The 16,846-nt window shown below is 38.5% G+C and overlaps 1 protein-coding gene across 1 annotated transcript in view; it reads left to right on the plus strand.

Moving 5' to 3' along the window:
* LOC101408607 (mitochondrial adenyl nucleotide antiporter SLC25A24-like) overlaps window positions 1–16,846 on the plus strand; it is a 49,138-nt gene that overhangs the window by 8,155 nt on the left and 24,137 nt on the right. The window contains exons 4-6 of the mRNA XM_087446396.1: window positions 4,181–4,292; window positions 8,303–8,458; window positions 15,198–15,350. Coding sequence (XP_087302522.1) covers window positions 4,181–4,292; window positions 8,303–8,458; window positions 15,198–15,350 — 421 coding nt within the window. The remainder of the gene's footprint in view (window positions 1–4,180; window positions 4,293–8,302; window positions 8,459–15,197; window positions 15,351–16,846) is intronic.

Here is a 16,846-nt window from a genome sequence, read left to right on the forward strand (position 1 = left end):
TCAGTTGTTCTATCACCATTTACTGACTGGTCTCTCCTTTTCCCACAGATTTGAAATGCTTACCTCTGTCATATATTAAGTTTCCATTTGTGTATAGGTGTGTTTCTGGTCTTTTTATTCTATTACATTGGTTGTTGTCTATTATGTATCATGTCCACATGTCTTAATTACTATCACTTTAGAATACATCTTCGATATCTGGTCTTACTTTCTTCATCTTTAACAGTGTCAGTGCTATTCTTGGCTGTTTGCTCTTCTATATGAATTTTAGAGTCATCTTATTTAGTTAACGTACACACATGTGCACGTGCACACACATACCCACACCCATGCCCTCACATAACCCTTTTGGAATTTTGACTGTAATTGCATTGAATTTATAGATTAATTTGGGGGAGAACTGATATATTTATGATGTTAAATCTTTTGTTCCATGAACAGTATATATGTCTTCATTTATTTAGATCCTCTTTTATGTCTTTTAATAAAGTTTTATATATTCTCTGTAAAGGTCTTGTATAACTTTTGTTGGATTTATTCATAGAAACATGGTTTTTGTGGCTATTATAAGTATATTGATGAATTTGATTTGCTATAATTTCATTTAGAGCTTTTGTTTTTTTTTAAACATATGCTTTTTTTTTTTTTTTTTTTTGGTGAGGAAGATCAGCCCTGAGCTAACATCTATTGCCAATCCTCCTCCTTTTTTTTTTTTTTTCCCTTTTTCTCCCCAAAGCCCTAGTAGATAGTTGTATGTCATAGTTGCACATCCTTCTAGTTGCTGTATGTGGGACGCCGCCTCAGCATGGTGGGACAAGTGGTGCGCGCCGGGGATCTGAACCCGGGCTGCCAGTAGCAGAGCACGTGCACTTAACTGCTAAGCCACGGGCCGGCCCCTAGAGCTTTTGTATTCATATTAATAAGTCATGCTAAACCAAGGGTTAAGATGGAAAGCTGAAACCTTTCCGTGGTCTACAGGGCTCTGCGTGGTCTGGTCCCTGCCTACCTCTCTAGCCTCATCATCTCTTCAACTCTCTTTCTACTCTGTGCTCCAGGCCACCTGAGCTTCTTTCAGTCTTTAAAAAAACCATGGTGTCTCTTTCCTTCAGGCCTTGTACAAACTGTTCTCTCTCTGCCTGAAATACCTTTCCCAGCTTCTTCACTTGATTATCTTCTACCTATTTCTTAGGTCTCAGTTTACATGTGACTTTAACCTCTGAAACTTCTTTGATCTTGCTGGCATTTGCTTTTACAGAAACTTTACAGAGGCTTGTTTGTTATACTCCCTGTTCCCACTAGACTGTAAGCTTCATGAAGACAGAGACCAAGGTACATTACCCATTGTTTTATACTTGGTGCCTAGCACAGTGTCTGGCACATACTAACAGTTCAATATGTACATGTCTTCTGATTGATTTAATGTTGTCACAAAAGCCAAGGGTGGAGAATGTCAAATTTAACAGAAAAAACCAGCAACATAAATATTGAAAAATATCCATTGGATCTGGCATTTGGAAGATTTCTGGAGATCTCAGTGAAAGCAGTTTCAGTAGGATGGTAAAGGGTTAAGTCAGATAGCATAGGGCTATTGAATGAATGAGAGGTGAGGATTCGGGGACTGTGAATGTGGTTTGCTGATTAGAGAAATTTAGATAAGAAGGAGAAGACAACTAAGCAAGTCTTTTTAAATTTTCTTTTTATTATTTTTTTAAGGATAGGAGAGATTTGTGGAGAAGTGGCCATCAGAGAGGGAGCTGTTGGATGTGTTGTAGAGAGAGGAGATAACTGATTGGGAGGGGATGGGACCAACAGCTAAGAGAGAGTTAGAGAGAGAGAGAGTCCTTGAATAGGAGTCAACATTTCATTCTCTGAGTCTAGAGCACAGGAGGTAAGGATGAAAGTGGGTAGAGAGAAATTTATTCATTCACTCAACAAATATTTATTGAATGCCTGACATTCATCTAGCTGCGGGGGATGTAGTAGTGAAGGAAACAGGCAAAAAGTCCCTGCTCTGTGGAGCTCACAATAAACAAGAGGAGAAAACAATAAACTAGATAAACAAACTATGTTAGATGGCGATAAGTGATAAGGGAAAAATAAAGCTGGGGAGGGAAACAGTATGTGTGTGTGAGTGGTAGGGGGCTGCAATTTTAGATGGGTGATCAGGGAAGGCCTTAAAGGTGACATGTGAGTAGCGATCTGAAGGGGGTGTAAGAAGGAGCCATGATGATCTTTGGGAGAAGAGCCTTCCAGGCAAAGGAAATAGCAAGAGCAAAGGTCCAAGGTGGGCAGTGTATCTGACAGGGTCAGGGCATTGAAAGGGGGCCAGTGTGTTCGGAATAGAGTGAATGAGGAAGAGGGTAATAGAAGATGAGCCGTAAGAGGTACCAAGAGTCAGATCACATAGGATCTTCTGGGAAATTATAAGGACTTTGGTTTTAACTCTGATAAGTCACTGGATGGTTTTAAACAGAGGTGTAACATGATCTAAGGTTTTAGCGGTCTCATTCTGGCTGATGTGTTGAGCATAGTTTGTGAGGGACAAGAGTGGAAGCAGGGAGACCAACCAGGACAGTTTCACAATAATACAGACAACATTTGAGGGTGGCTTGTACCAGGATGGAGGAGGTAAGTAGTGATTAGATTCTGGATGCATTTTGAAATTCTGACAGGATTTACTTCTGGATCATGTGTGGGGTATAAAAGAAAGAGAGGAGTCAAAGATAATGCCAACATTTTTGGCCTGAGCCTTTAGAAGAATGGAGTTGCCATGTATTGAGATGGGTAAGAATATGAGAAAAGCAGGTTTGGGATGGGGTGGATATCAGAGTCCAGGTTTGTTCTTGTTAGTTTCAGATGCTAATCAGACATCCAAGTAGAGATGTCAAGTAGGCAACTTGAAATAGGAGTCTGGGGTTCAGAGGAACACTTAGGCTAGAGATTTGAGTCCTGGGCTTATAGATGGTATTTAAAGCCACAAGACTGGAAGAGATGACCAATGACCACCAAGTCCTGGTGTTCTCTAATGTTAAGAGGCAAGGGAGAAGGGGGGAAACCAGTGAAGGAGATGAAGAAGGAGCAGCCAGAGAGAAAGGAGGAATCGGGAGAAAACTCTGTCCTGGAAGCCAAATGAAGAAAATGTTTCAGGGAGGAGACAATTATCTTCGCCAAATGCTGGTGATGGGCTAACCCATCAAGATGGAGAATAGGCCACTTATTTAGCACTGTCAAGGCCACTGATGGAGTAATGGTGGTGAGAGCCTGATGGGAGTGGGTTCAAGAGAGAATGAGAAGGAGAAATTGGAGTCAGAAGAGAGACAACTCTTTAAGGAGTTTTACTGCAAAGGCAGAGAGATAAAGGGTGATAATGGGGAAAATGGGGTCAAGAGATTTGTTATTTAAAGATGAGAATGCTTGAACACTTATGTTTTGGGGAGAAATAGGGGACAATGTGGCCTGAGAGTGAATGTCAGGAATTGATTTGGTGGCTTGAGGAGATATATGAAGGTTAGCAATAGTCATTGAGGAAAATGAGAAAGGGAGCTAACACAAGAACTTGAAATTTTGGGAAGCTCACACTTAGCAAGCAATATATTTCACTATGTTGCTTCAGATTCTTAATTTCATTAGGGATTTGAGAAATTCCCTGATAAGAATTCTTAAAATTCTTTAAAATTACTAAAATTGTCTTGATTACTATTATTTAATATTAATGGAAATTATATTTACATGGATATTTGGGTTTCTTATGCTATTTTTGTTATTGGATACTTCATATCCATAAAAATGGAAATTGTCCTTTAAGATCTGTAACTAAAAAGGGTAATTGTCAGCCATCATTCTGTTGCTAGAGAAGTTACAAGATGAGGTTAGGCGATGGGAAGAAGGCTGGGATGCAAGAATACTGACTTACAGTTCTTTGTAATTTACAAGGCCATTATATGTATAATCTCATTTAATACTCTAATAGCTCTGTATTGTAAGAATTATTCCAATATAAACTGAAGTTTAGGTATATAAGATGCATTCTCTCCATCACAAATGTAACAATGGGTAGAGCTCAACTATAACCCAAATTTTCTGACTTTAAGAATATAAGCTGTCATTTTGATAATGCTTTTTGAAATTTATGAATCATAATTTATATTTGAGCATATTCTTTTTTAAAAAAAATATATAGCATGGACGTTGATGGGTCAATGACAGTGGACTGGGATGAATGGAAGAAGTATTTTTTATTTAAACCTGCAAGAAATGTTGAGGAAATTGCCCGTTACTGGAACCGTTTTACTGTAAGTGGCCTCTTTTTAAATATTTGTATAGTTTATGCTGTGAGTCATGGGCATAAAATGTAATGCGTTATAAACTGCTAGAAAATTATGGCTCCAAAAAGTTAGCTAGTGAGGTTTTGTTGATTAAATAAGTGATATTGTAGAATGTTGTTTCCTCAGAAATTTGTATGATGCCAAATATTGGAAATGGCGTATAATAACTACTTTCAACTTGTAAAAGGCACCCATGTGTTGAGAATAACTATATGCTTAAGCTCCTACTCAGCACCATCATTCTGTATTATAGTTGCTTATTTTCTTGCCTGAGAGTAGGGACTGTGAATTGCTGATTGCTGTGTCATACAGTACTTTCCCAATAAATATTTGTTGGATGAATGAATAAACCATAACTGGAATTCTTTTGAAAGAATGCCAAGGTTCTAGTTTTTTTCATATTCATATCTATCTCGTAGTCTGCATAGCTCTCATCTCCCAGTGCATTTAGAGATTTATGCTTCATAGTTTCTTAAAATTTTCAAAATTTCTTGAAATTTTTGTTTAGTAACTCCAAATTATAATCTACACTGTTCTACAACTCTTTGAGGTAGGGATTATTTTTCCTACATTATGGATGAGAGAGTTTAAGTAATTGGCTTTCTTACAGGTAAGTAGGCTAGTGGAACATTTAAAGATCATGAACTCTAGAATCATATTACCTGGGTGTGCTTCTTAGTGCCCCTACTTATTAACCCTGTGACTTTGAGAACATCATTTAACCTTTCTAAGCCTCATTTTTTCAACTATAAAGTAAGGATGATCATAATATTCCCTACCACGTAGAGTTGGTGTGAGGATTAATGAGACAATCCATGTAAAATACTGAGCACAATGCCTGGCAAACAGGAATTCCTCAGTGAATGCTGGTAGATGGTCAAGAACAAGGACTCGAGCTAGTCTGCTTGGGTGCACGTTTTGGCTCCACTCCTAAAAGCAAGGTGATCTCCCGCTAGCTTAGTTTCCTAATGTTTGTAAAATGAGGCTAAGAATAGTACACACTCCTTAGACTGTTGTGAGGGTTAAACTAGTTAATATATGTAAAGCACTTAGAACAGCATCTGACACACATTAAGCACTATATGCATTAGCTCTTATCATTATTATTGGTAGAAAATAAAGGAATTTGAAACATGTATTTCAAAGCTTGTGAGTTCTATTGTTTCTTTATGAAATCTCTATATATCTTTCTTTCATTTATTTATTTATTTATTTATTTATTTATTTATTTATTTTTTAAAGATTTTATTTATTTATTTTTTCCCCCCAAAGCCCCAGTAGATAGCTGTGTGTCATAGCTGCACATCCTTCTAGTTGCTGTATGTGGGACACGGCCTCAGCATGGCCAGAGAAGCAGCGCGTCGGTGCGAGCCCGGGATCCGAACCCGGGTCGCCAGCAGTGGAGTGCGCTCACTTAACCACTAAGCCACGGGGCCGGCCCCATTTATTTATTTATTTATTTTTTTTGAGGAGATCAGCCCTGTGCTAGCATCTGCCAATCCTCCTCTTTTTTTGCTGAGGAAGACTGGCCCTGGGCTAACATCCGTGCCCATCTTCCTCCACTTTATATGGGACGCCGCCACATCATGGCTTGCCAAGCAGTGGGTTGGTGTGCGCCAGGGATCCAAACCGGAGAACCCCGGGCTGCCGCAGCAGAGCGTGTGCACTTAACTGCTTGCTCCACCGGGCCGGCCCCTCTTTCTTTCATTTTTCTTTAACACGTGGACTTTCTTTTAATAGTCTATGTGTCACTACCCCATTCTCTCTCTCACAACCCCCTTAATCCCAAGATGCCAAAATTAAATATACGAAAGCTAAGTCTAACCTAACTGCTTTCACCTACCTTCTAAGGAAGTTGAACTAAGTGAAAAAGGAGTTTTGTATGAGGCTCTGCAGCTTTTCCTGCATCTGTAAGATCCCTCTGGGAAAGGGAGATGATCAGTAGGGTCACATTACTATTGACGGGTAGAAAAACCTAAGACATTCCATTATCACCTTAGCTTTAGTAGTGTATCTTCTTTACTCTTTCCATGATGCTTGTGAGACTCTTTAGTTACCAACATTCTCTTAATAAATAGGTAATCATTAAGAGAAGATTTTATCCTTTTGGTAGCGTTCACTCTGTACCCTTCCTTTTAAGGATGATTAAAGGAAATTCAAGTCAATGAAAAATACATGTATTGTATGCCTACTATAGAATAAATTTTCTGTTTCCTAATGAAGATAAAAGGCAAACAAGCATGGAAAATTGCTGCTTTGAAAACTAAATGACATAGTGTCTGTGATAACTTAATAAAGTAATGTAAATTGAACTCAATAAACTGCCTTTTTGGGTATAGCGCTAACAAAGGCTGCTCCATTTGTTCCAGAGGCAGGTCCCCTGTTTGCCTTATAGTAATTTCACAAGAAACAAATATGCTTGGCGCTGTAATTGTACAGCACAAGATGGACAGCAGCCAGTTTTTCAGGGTGGAATACAGAGTGCAGGCTCTGGAGTCAGGCTGCTTTGGTTCAGATCCCAGCTCTACCACTTACTATCTGGGTGAATTGGGGTAAATTATTTAATCTCTCTGGGTCTCAGTTTTCTTAACTGTAAAATTGGGATTATAATACTTACTTCCCTTAGAGTTATTATGAAAAATAAAGATGGGACATATAACTGTTTAATATAGTGCTGGCTTTGCTCTGTAAATGTTAGTTTTTGTTTATTAAACAGATATTGAGCTGTTTCCTAGTCACATTATTGCTAACGACTATGCACAGCCAAGCTCTTGGAGGCCTAAATTGCTATCAAACAATCTATATTTTACAATTAATAATATCAGTAACTAACATTCACTGAGTGTTTTTTAGTGCCAAGCATTATGCTAAATGCTTTATATGCTTTAAGTTATTTATTCTTAATCCTACAAAGTTAGGTATTAGTATTGTCTCCACTTTGCATTGGAGGACACTACATTCCAGACAGTTCATTCAATTAGGAGTAAGGGAAGTCAGGATTTGAATCCCATTTGACTGCTGAGCCCAGGTCCTTAATCATGATGTATGTGATCAACCTTTTAGACCCTCAAAAAACGCTACTTATGATATATGTACAGTAGAGCTTATTATCTGCTTTGGGCACTACATGGGAAGGCTTAGGTTTTTGTCAATTCCACTATAGGTAAGGATGTAAAAGCAAACTGCTTCTAAATGTATGGTGTATATTTTATATTTGTTTTGTTAGAGGTAGAGGGTCTGACTGAAGATAACGTAAGGATCTACTAGATCTTGAACACTAAGGATACTTTTACGTTATTGCCAATTAAATAGCTATAATCTCACTAGTAGTTTGTGTAGCCTGTATTTCACTATAGCTAAAAATATTTATTAGAACTTGACAGATTGTTCTTTTTATATTCAATCTTAGACAAATAATTTTAAATTGAAAATGGTATATATTTTGAAATGGTAAATGTAAAGATTATCCTAAACATGATAAAAATAGTTATTATTAATTTACAATTGACAGAATTTCAAGCTAATTTATGAGTTATTTAAAATTATACTGCTTGGTGAAGTACAAAATTCTAGGAAAGGCTGATATTAATTTGCTGTGGAGCTGAGATATATAAAACGTTATTTAAGGGGCTGGCCCCATGGTAGTGGTTAAGTTCAGTGTGCTCCACTTCGATGGCCCAGGTTTGCGGGTTTGGATTGCAGGCGTGGACCTACACCCACTTGTCAGCCACGCTGAGGTGGCGACCCACATACAAAATAGAGGAAGATTGGCATGGATATTAGCTCAGGGCTAATCTTCTTCAAGTGGAAAAAAAAAAAAGAGGAAGATTGGCAACAGATGTTAGCTCAGGCCAAATCTTCCTCACCAAAACAAACAAACAAACAAAAAACATTACTTAGATCTTATAAGGAGATAACATATTCATTGGAGATTATCTAATTATAATGTTATTTGTTTATTTATTTTGTTTTAATAGGGAATTGATATGGGAGATAGATGGACTTTTCATAGTTTAATTGATGAAGAAAGAAAATCTGGCCTGTTATGGAAGTATCTGTTGGCTGGAGGCATAGCGGGTACTTGTTCTCGAACGTGCACAGCACCATTAGAGCGTCTAAAAACCCTAGTGCAGGTGTGTTGCGTAGTTCATGTGCATGTTTTTGAGCGATGTGAATAATATTTGATGCTTTTCAAAAGAAGGATTTCAGAGGTCTTAACACTATTCCTTGATATTCTCATGTGCAAATTACTTCATTGCCAGTTATCTCCTGGACTCATTTATTCAATAAGCTGCCAGGCACTCAACTCATTTTTAGGTACCAGAAAGCAAATAATGCGCCATTCTCATCCATATGAATTTTGGAGTTTAGTGATGGAGACAGATATGTAAACAAATAATTAAACACAATCTAATAATCTGGCACTAGTGTTCTGGGGAGGGCAAAAATTAGGGAAGTCTCCTTTTGTATGTGTGTGTGTGTGTGTGTGTGAAGGCTAGACAATACTTTGATTTTCTCCATGGGTTGGAAATTGTGATACCAAGAGACAGATACTGGTCAAAGAATTACACTCCTTTATTCCGTATCAAATACGGGGCTCTGCAGGTGGAGTTCTTCAATTGTCTGAAGAGTTTTGGGTCCTAGAGCTGTTGTAGTCCCTTTGAAGATGGTACGGGCAATGGGGATTGCCCGAGCCTGGCAGCCAAGTCTCTGTGGTTATGACTGTCCGACTGAAACAAGGGGAGAAGGGATTCTGCTCTTTTCGTTTTTCTACTCAAGCCAGAAATTATGGGCCTATGACAACATTCAGTCACTATCTCCTTTTACCTTTTTTGGGTCATTAAAGAACAAACTTCTTTCTAATTTTTATAGCACTATACAAAGCAAGGAAGCCTGTCTGGCTGCTGGTATTTTGGGTTCAAAGCAGGGGAAAGGAGCAGAAGGCCTACTGTCCATTGTGCATATTTTTTCACTTAATTCATTTGTTTTCAGTCCCATGCCTCACTGAATTCTTGAATTCCATATTCCTGAATCAAGAGCCTCTTCGCTTTCTCCAGAGAATAAAGCCTCAGGGGTTTTTAAGGGCAAATTGACCTCTATGTGCATTCCCCTCTACAGACACTTAAGTTGTAACTTTTACTCTGCTATATCAGTTATCACTTTTCCATTTGCTTTCCATCTCCCCCAAATCTGTTGAAATCACTAGTACACTTTTTTCTTGTATATTAATAATGACCACATAATTTTCATTTGAACCAAGACATTTTTAAAAGTGAAAGGGGGGTGCTTAATAATCATGGAGGGACGACTTTGAGGTAAACTTACAGCCACCCTAGTTATTGCCTTATTTATTACTTGACTATCGTTTTTTGTGGTTTGGGGAGGAAGAGGAAATAAACATGTGTGGTCAATCTACGATTTTTACTGAAAGTCAATTTCTTGCATGTTTAAAAATTACTTTATTTTGCCTTTCCCCTTGATTGGCAGTTTGTCTGAGTATGGACACCAAGGTTAAAAATGCTTTCCCTCAGAACTTTTAAGGCGTTACTCTACTATTTTCTAGCATCCAGTGTTACTTCTGAGAAGTCTGATGCCACTCTGATTTATAGTTGCCCTGGTTTTCCTCTGGAAAGTTTTTAGTCATGGCTCTACACTGGGCGTTCTGAAATTGTACAATGTAAGTTTAGGTAGGTTCTTTTTTTTGTCCATTGTGCTTGATATTTGGTGGGCTCTTGCCAACTGTAAACTTATATCTTTCCTCAGCATTAGTATATTCTATTATTTCTCTCTTAATTTTCTTCCCTCCATTTTCTCCCTCCTGGAATTCTTATTAGTTGGATGTTGTACCTCCTGGATTGACCCCCATACATCTGATCTGTTCATAAATATTTTCTTTCTTTTTTTTTTTTTTTGCTGAAGAAGATTCACCCTGAGCTAACACCTGTTGACAATCTTCCTCTATTTTGTATGTGAGCCGCCGCCACAGCATGGCCACTGATGAGTGGTGTAGGTCCATGCCCGGAAACCAAACCTGGGCTGCTGAAGCAGAGCATGTCAAACTTAACCACTAGGCCACGGGGGCTGGCCCCATAAATATTTTCTATCACTATGTTGTTTTACTCAATATTCTGGGAAATTTCTTTGATCATAGTTTTCAACCTTTTTATTGAACTTCTTATTTTAGCAATCACATTTTTAATTTCCAAGAGCTCTTTTTATCCCTTTGATTGTCCCTTTTCAGAGTATCTTTTTCTTGTTTGGTATTTTTTTATTGATTAAATATCATCTTGATTCTTTCTGAGGATATTCGAGGTTTCCTTATATTATTTTGTCTTAGTTAACTGTAGTTTCCTGAATTGCCACTATTTTCTCTGGAATTAGTTATTCTGTTTATCTTAGTTTTAGATTTTTATGCTGCATTCCTCTCCCTGTATATATGGTGATTCTTTATTGTTCTTTCATATTCAAAATGAAGGATTGGATATTTTAGGTCACTGGTATAGATTTCCTCTGCCATTAGTTGTGTTTTCTAGCTATGTTTCTCCCACAGAATTTTTAAAATTGAGAGATAATTGACATATAACCTCATATTACTTTCAGGTATATAACATATAATTTGATACATGTATGTATTACAAAATGATCACCACAGTAAGTCTAGTTAACATCCATCACCACACATAGTTACAACTTTTTTTCTTGTGATAAGCACTTTTAAGATAAGCACTCTACTCTCTTAGCAACTCATAATTTGTGTTATAAAAGGAATTTACACATCCTGTTTATTTGTATTCTCTCCTGTCACCAAGGGAACCAAGGAATGACCACAAGAACTAAATTCCCTGTGAATTAGTTACTTGAAAACTCCACAAGTTTTTTGTAGCCTCATTGTTTCTTTTGCCATCTTCTCTTTCCCTCTATGCACGGGAGGCTCCTGCTTCTGCATTCTGCCACACTCCCTCAGACCTCTCTCACTGAGGGTGAGATACCAGGGCCAGGGTGCAGGGACCCCTCCCAGGTTTTGCCCTTCCCTTGTAGCTCTCTCACTTTTTCCTTTATATGTCTTGAGGCCCCAAATTTGTATACTCTTGGTGAATTGAACCTTTTATCATTGTGAAGTGACCCTCTTTATCTTCATAAACACTTTTAGTTCTATTCTATCTGACATTAATATAGCCACACTCCCCTCTCCTTGTTGGGATTTGTGTGATGTATCCTTTGTCACCCTTTTATTTTCAAACTTTCTGTATTTATATGTTTTAGATAAGTCACTTACAGCATACGGTTGAATTTTGTCATATCTTTAACTGAAAGATTTATTCCATTTATAGTTAATATACTTATTAATATTTTTATTTAAAACTACCATCTTATTTTATGCTTTTTATTTGCCTTGCCTATTCTAAGATTCTCTTTCTCCTTTCTTGCCTTCTATTGTATTTTAAAAAATCCTTCTGGTTTTTTCCCCTCCATTAGTTTTTTTGTTTGTTTTTAAAATATCACTTGTAGTGATAATTTGGGGACTAGGATGATGATATCCAACTTCAGACCAGATTTTTGTTTGTTTCTGTCAGGTACCTGGGAGTGCTGTCCATCTGGGATCACTTTAATTCAAGTTCAAGTCTTGAAGTTCCCTGGATGGCCCAGGTGATACAAAGCCATGCAGCGAGTCCTTGCAGAGGCTGCTTTCTTCCCATTTACCCTTACCGTGAGGGTATAGCCCTGCAAAGCCCCAATTTAAAGTGGAGGTGGTTTGTCAGAGGCCTATACCTTTGGTGGGCGTGAGCTTTCTCTTTTGTTCTCTGTTAACCCTGTGAAGCCACCAAAACAACAACTTAATTTCACAATTGTTTCTTCTGTATCCAAAATACACTTGAGTGCTCGTCTTACCTTTCTGGGTTTTCTCCTTCTCTCCTAGATATTGGCCCTGTAATATGTCTCTGTCTTGTTAGCTCATGGGTACCTTTAAGAAAAACACATTTCGTCAGCTTTTTCAGTTGTCCTTAGTGGGAAGTTCAGTCCTAATTACCTAGCTTGCCATTACCACAAGTGGAATTCTATGTATATCTTAAGGCTTTTGATATTTTGTCATATTTCCCTTCAGAAAGGTAATACTAATTTATACTTTTCCTAGTAACTTATGTATTACCTGTTTGCCTGTATCCTCACCAACACCAGGTAATATTTTATAAAAGATCTTGTTGGCAAGAGAGATAATAAGTGGTGCACCAAAACTTTCAGGAGGATCTAAAAACTGGAGTGAATCCTGTCACTTATATATACATATATATATTTTTTGTGTGAGGAAGATCAGCCCTGAGCTAACATCCATGCCAGTCCTCCTCTTTTTACTGAGGAAGACTGGCCCTGGGCTAACATCTGTGTCGATCTTCCTCCACTTTATGTGGGACGCCGCCACAGCATGGCCTGACAAGCGGTGCCTCGGTGCGATCCGGGATCTGAACCTGGGCTGCCGCAGTGGAGCGCGCGCTCTTAACCGCTATGCCACCAGGCTGGCCCCTTGTCACTTATATTTTTATCTTACTAATGGCATTTATGACTACCTAGGAGAGAGTTGAAGTATATCCTTTTCAAAATTATCAGTGTTGTTAATATTATATTCCATTCTATAATCATATTTATATCCTCTATGTTTTATCAATAGGATTATTTTAACTGTTTAAAATCAATAAATAGCATTTATGTTCTTATGATGATATAAATATTATTCATTGTAAAGCCAAGTGGTGTGCCAGAAAAATATTTCTTTCTCTATGGATCTAATGCCATACCTCCTGGTGGTAGATTGTTTGCAAAGATAGACTCCATAATTCTTCCCATCCTTGTTAGCACACTCTTTGCAATGTGACTTTGCTACTCCTCCTATCAAGAGGTGGAGTTTATTTTTCCATCCCTTGAATCTGCATTGGCCTTGTTCAGGGACTTCTAAGCCTAGGCTTCAAGAGATCTTGCAGCTTTTGCTCTTGCTTTCTTAATGCCTTGAGACCATCGTGCAAAGAAGCCTGGACTAACCTACTTGAAAATAAGAAACCACATGGAGAGAGAGAGGCTCAGCTAACAGTGAGCACCAATCACCAGCCGTATGTTTGAAGCCATCTTGGACCATCCAGCTCTAGTGAAATTGTCAGATGACTACAGCCACATAAGTGACCAGAGGAAAGAATAGCAGAAGAACCACCTAGTTGATCCCAGTCCAAATTGCTAATCCATAGAATCACAAGCAAATGAAATGGTTGTTGTTTGAGCTACTGAGTTTTGTAGGGTGGTTTGTTACACAGCAATAGTTAACTGATATACCTTATGTCACTCGAAGGAGAATATTTTGATTACATTATTACATTATGACTTGACTCTATAGGAGGAATGGTTTAAAAAATATTTAACAATCTGTGTAGACTAAAGAATGCCACAAAGGCTACAGTACCAATAAATGGCCATGTAAGGTAACTTTTGGAGTGCACTGGCTGGTGGTGGTCTGTCACAGCTCTGGGGTCAAATGGATACATAGCATTTGCCTGTCAGGGTGCAAATGTCACCTTCAGGGGCGTTTTCTCCCCTGTCTTTGTCTGAACTTGCTCTGAACTGACATGAGAGGGTGGTTGGCTGGTAGGAAGGCAGGTATGTAGACTGGTTAGTGGTCACCTGGGCAGGCACCCCTTCAAAGTGGAGTCCACCTGGGACTCCCTGGAGCCAAAGTGACTGGTGCAGTAGGGGGTGGGTATGCAAGGGCTCAGCTCAGTGACTGTGTACCAGCCAGTCTAGAAGTATTTCCTTATTTTATATATTGGTTGAATATCAGCCCTCCTATACAGATTTATTGCACAATTAAAGCAAACATTTATTATTGTGGCTGTACAATACAGGTATCATTCTGAGTTTACATGTCTTTCTCTCTTCAATAGTGAGTTGGTAATTGTCTTCTGGCTGCAGCTAACTTAGTGATTATCCTCATTCTGGTTCTTGGATTTTTGTTTTTTCATTTTTTGGTCATTTTTTCCACCTTTCCTCTTCATATATGTATTGCATGGAGGCTTCTGGTCCCCTCCACATTTAGTAAGCATCCAACTGTCTTACTGCAAGGGGTGCCTTCCCAGGTCCCCTAAAAACAAATAGCTCTTTAGTACTTCTTATTTTTAAACCACTTTTGCATCTTCTCTTACTGGACTATATTCGTTGAATTTGTCTTTTTTTCCTCCTGTTGTCTTCAATCACATGCTGGATCACATTGTTCTGGGCTTAATTTTTCTTATGTTATACTCAGTATATTCAATGTACCAGGCACATTCTCTGATGCTGTCTCAAGGCTAAACTGAATATCTCTTTTCCGATATGTGCCATGGAGAAAGTCTCAGGTCTGTTGGCCACAGAATTAGTTGGATTTCACCTCTGTTCTCTGCTTACACTGACCATAATGATCATATTTGTTAGAGGCTTCACAGCCACTTGTTAGCAATAAGTTCTCTGAGTTTCAGTGTCCTTAGCTTTTCAGGAATGTGGCTTCTTTGGTTCTGATTTTGAAATTTACACCTGATTCATTCTTTTCATCATGGGAGAGCCATTTGTTCATCCCCCTGAGGAGCAGGAAACAAAGCAACCATGTTTATGGCATGTTTATCCATGTCTCACGTCTAAGGTGTCCTCCTTCCTAAGCTATAGAGCAGGGATCAAAATAAACATGCTTCCAAAGCTTTCTAATCACCCAAACAGCTGCTGCTTCCCCAATAGGAGAGACTTTCAATATTTTGGGAACTTTAACTCTTTCCTGCCTACCATATGAGAATTACAATATGTGATTTTCAAAGCTCTTCAAGTCATGTTGTGATTTTCAAAATTCTTCCTTTCCTTTCCAAGGCTCAGAGTTTAGAAACACAGAATGTGAAGATAATAAGCCGTTTAATAGAGATGGTGAAAGAGGGTGGAGTCATTTCTTTGTGGAGAGGAAATGGTGTGAATGTTCTCAAGATTGCTCCTGAAACAGCTGTTAAGGTCTGGTTGTATGAACAGGTAAAGCTGTACTGCCTATGACATTTATTAACAAGGAAAAGTTATTAAATTTTATTTTTTAAAAAATTGCCTCAGAGTATTACAAAACAAAGGGAAACTGTTGTTAATATCTATATTGGAACAGTATTATAATATTATTATATAATAATAATGCTTTTATTTTATCTTAATGCTGTTTTTAAAAGAAATTCCTTCTTTATGGTCTTAATATTTCCTCAATAAAAGCTATTTTAGATGATGCATTTGGGTTTCTACCTTGAAACTTCACAATAGTATAGTAAGTTCACTGAATTCAACTTTATATCATTGAATCACGGAAGACAAAATGAGGCAGTGGACAGAGCAGGGCTTTAGAGACCACAGACATGTATTTGGCACATTCTAGCTGTGTGAACTTGGACAAGTTCCCATAATGTCTCTGAACATCAGTTGTCTCATCCATAAAATGTGGGAAGTCATATCTACCCTGCAAGAAGCTGGGCACATCGTAAGCACTCAATAAACAGTGGTCCCAAGTATTACATAAAGCATAATACAGGGTACCATGGGAAAATGATACAGAGGGACTCAAACTAGGTTGAGGGCTAGGAAAGTCCTCCTGGAGGAGGTAACGTTTGAGTTGAAACCAAAAGGGTACGTGGAAAATTTCCAGTTGAAAGACAAAGCAAAGAATGTTCCAGGCGGAGGGAATAACATTTGTAAAGCCCTGGAGGGAAAAGAGCAAGGTGTGTTTAACGTACTAAAAGAAGCTCAGTATGGCTAGAGTGGAGATTGTGGTTAAAGATGAGGCTGAAGAGGCAGGCAGGCAAGTGAGGAAGGGCAAAAGCTTGTGGAGGGAGAACAGTTGGGCCGGTATGCTGTAATCCAGGTGAGAGGTGAGAGTGATATCAGTGGAGAGAAAGTGGATAGATCATAAAGGTATGTAGGAAGTAGCTAAGATTTTGTTATAATTGCTTGTGAAGTGTAAGAGAGAGGGAGGTGTTAAGGATGATACTGAAGTTTCTAGTTTGTTCAACTGGGGCCATTTATTGTGATGGGGAACACCTGGGCAAGACTATGTCACACGTTCCCAGGGGCACCATTCATAGTATACTATTTTTGGAAATGACAGCTATCCTTTAGGAAGATCACAAGATTTGGGGGAGGGAAGAGTGTGCATTTAGCTTCAGGCATGTGGAGCTTGAGGTGCTCTTATCAGTTAGGAATCTTTAGGTCATAAATAACAGAAAGTGGGACTCAAATTGGCTTGCATAATAATACAGGGAATTTATTTTCTCACATTCAGAAATAGGGTGGACTTCTGATGAGGCTTCATTTATCAGCTTAAGCGTCACTAAAGACTCCATTTCCTCCCCTCTCTTCTCTCTGACTCACACTGAGTGCTTTTTCCTAAGATTCACTCCCTTTGTGGGTGAAAGATGACTGCCAGAGGCTTCCAGGGTTTCACGTTTCTTTGTTCCTGTGTAGCAGGAAGACAGCTGACTCTCCTTGCTGTT

Source organism: Ceratotherium simum, chromosome 2, assembly GCF_057802395.1.
Source record: "Ceratotherium simum simum isolate JZ-2026a chromosome 2, ASM5780239v1, whole genome shotgun sequence".
NCBI classification, from domain to species: domain Eukaryota; kingdom Metazoa; phylum Chordata; class Mammalia; order Perissodactyla; family Rhinocerotidae; genus Ceratotherium; species Ceratotherium simum.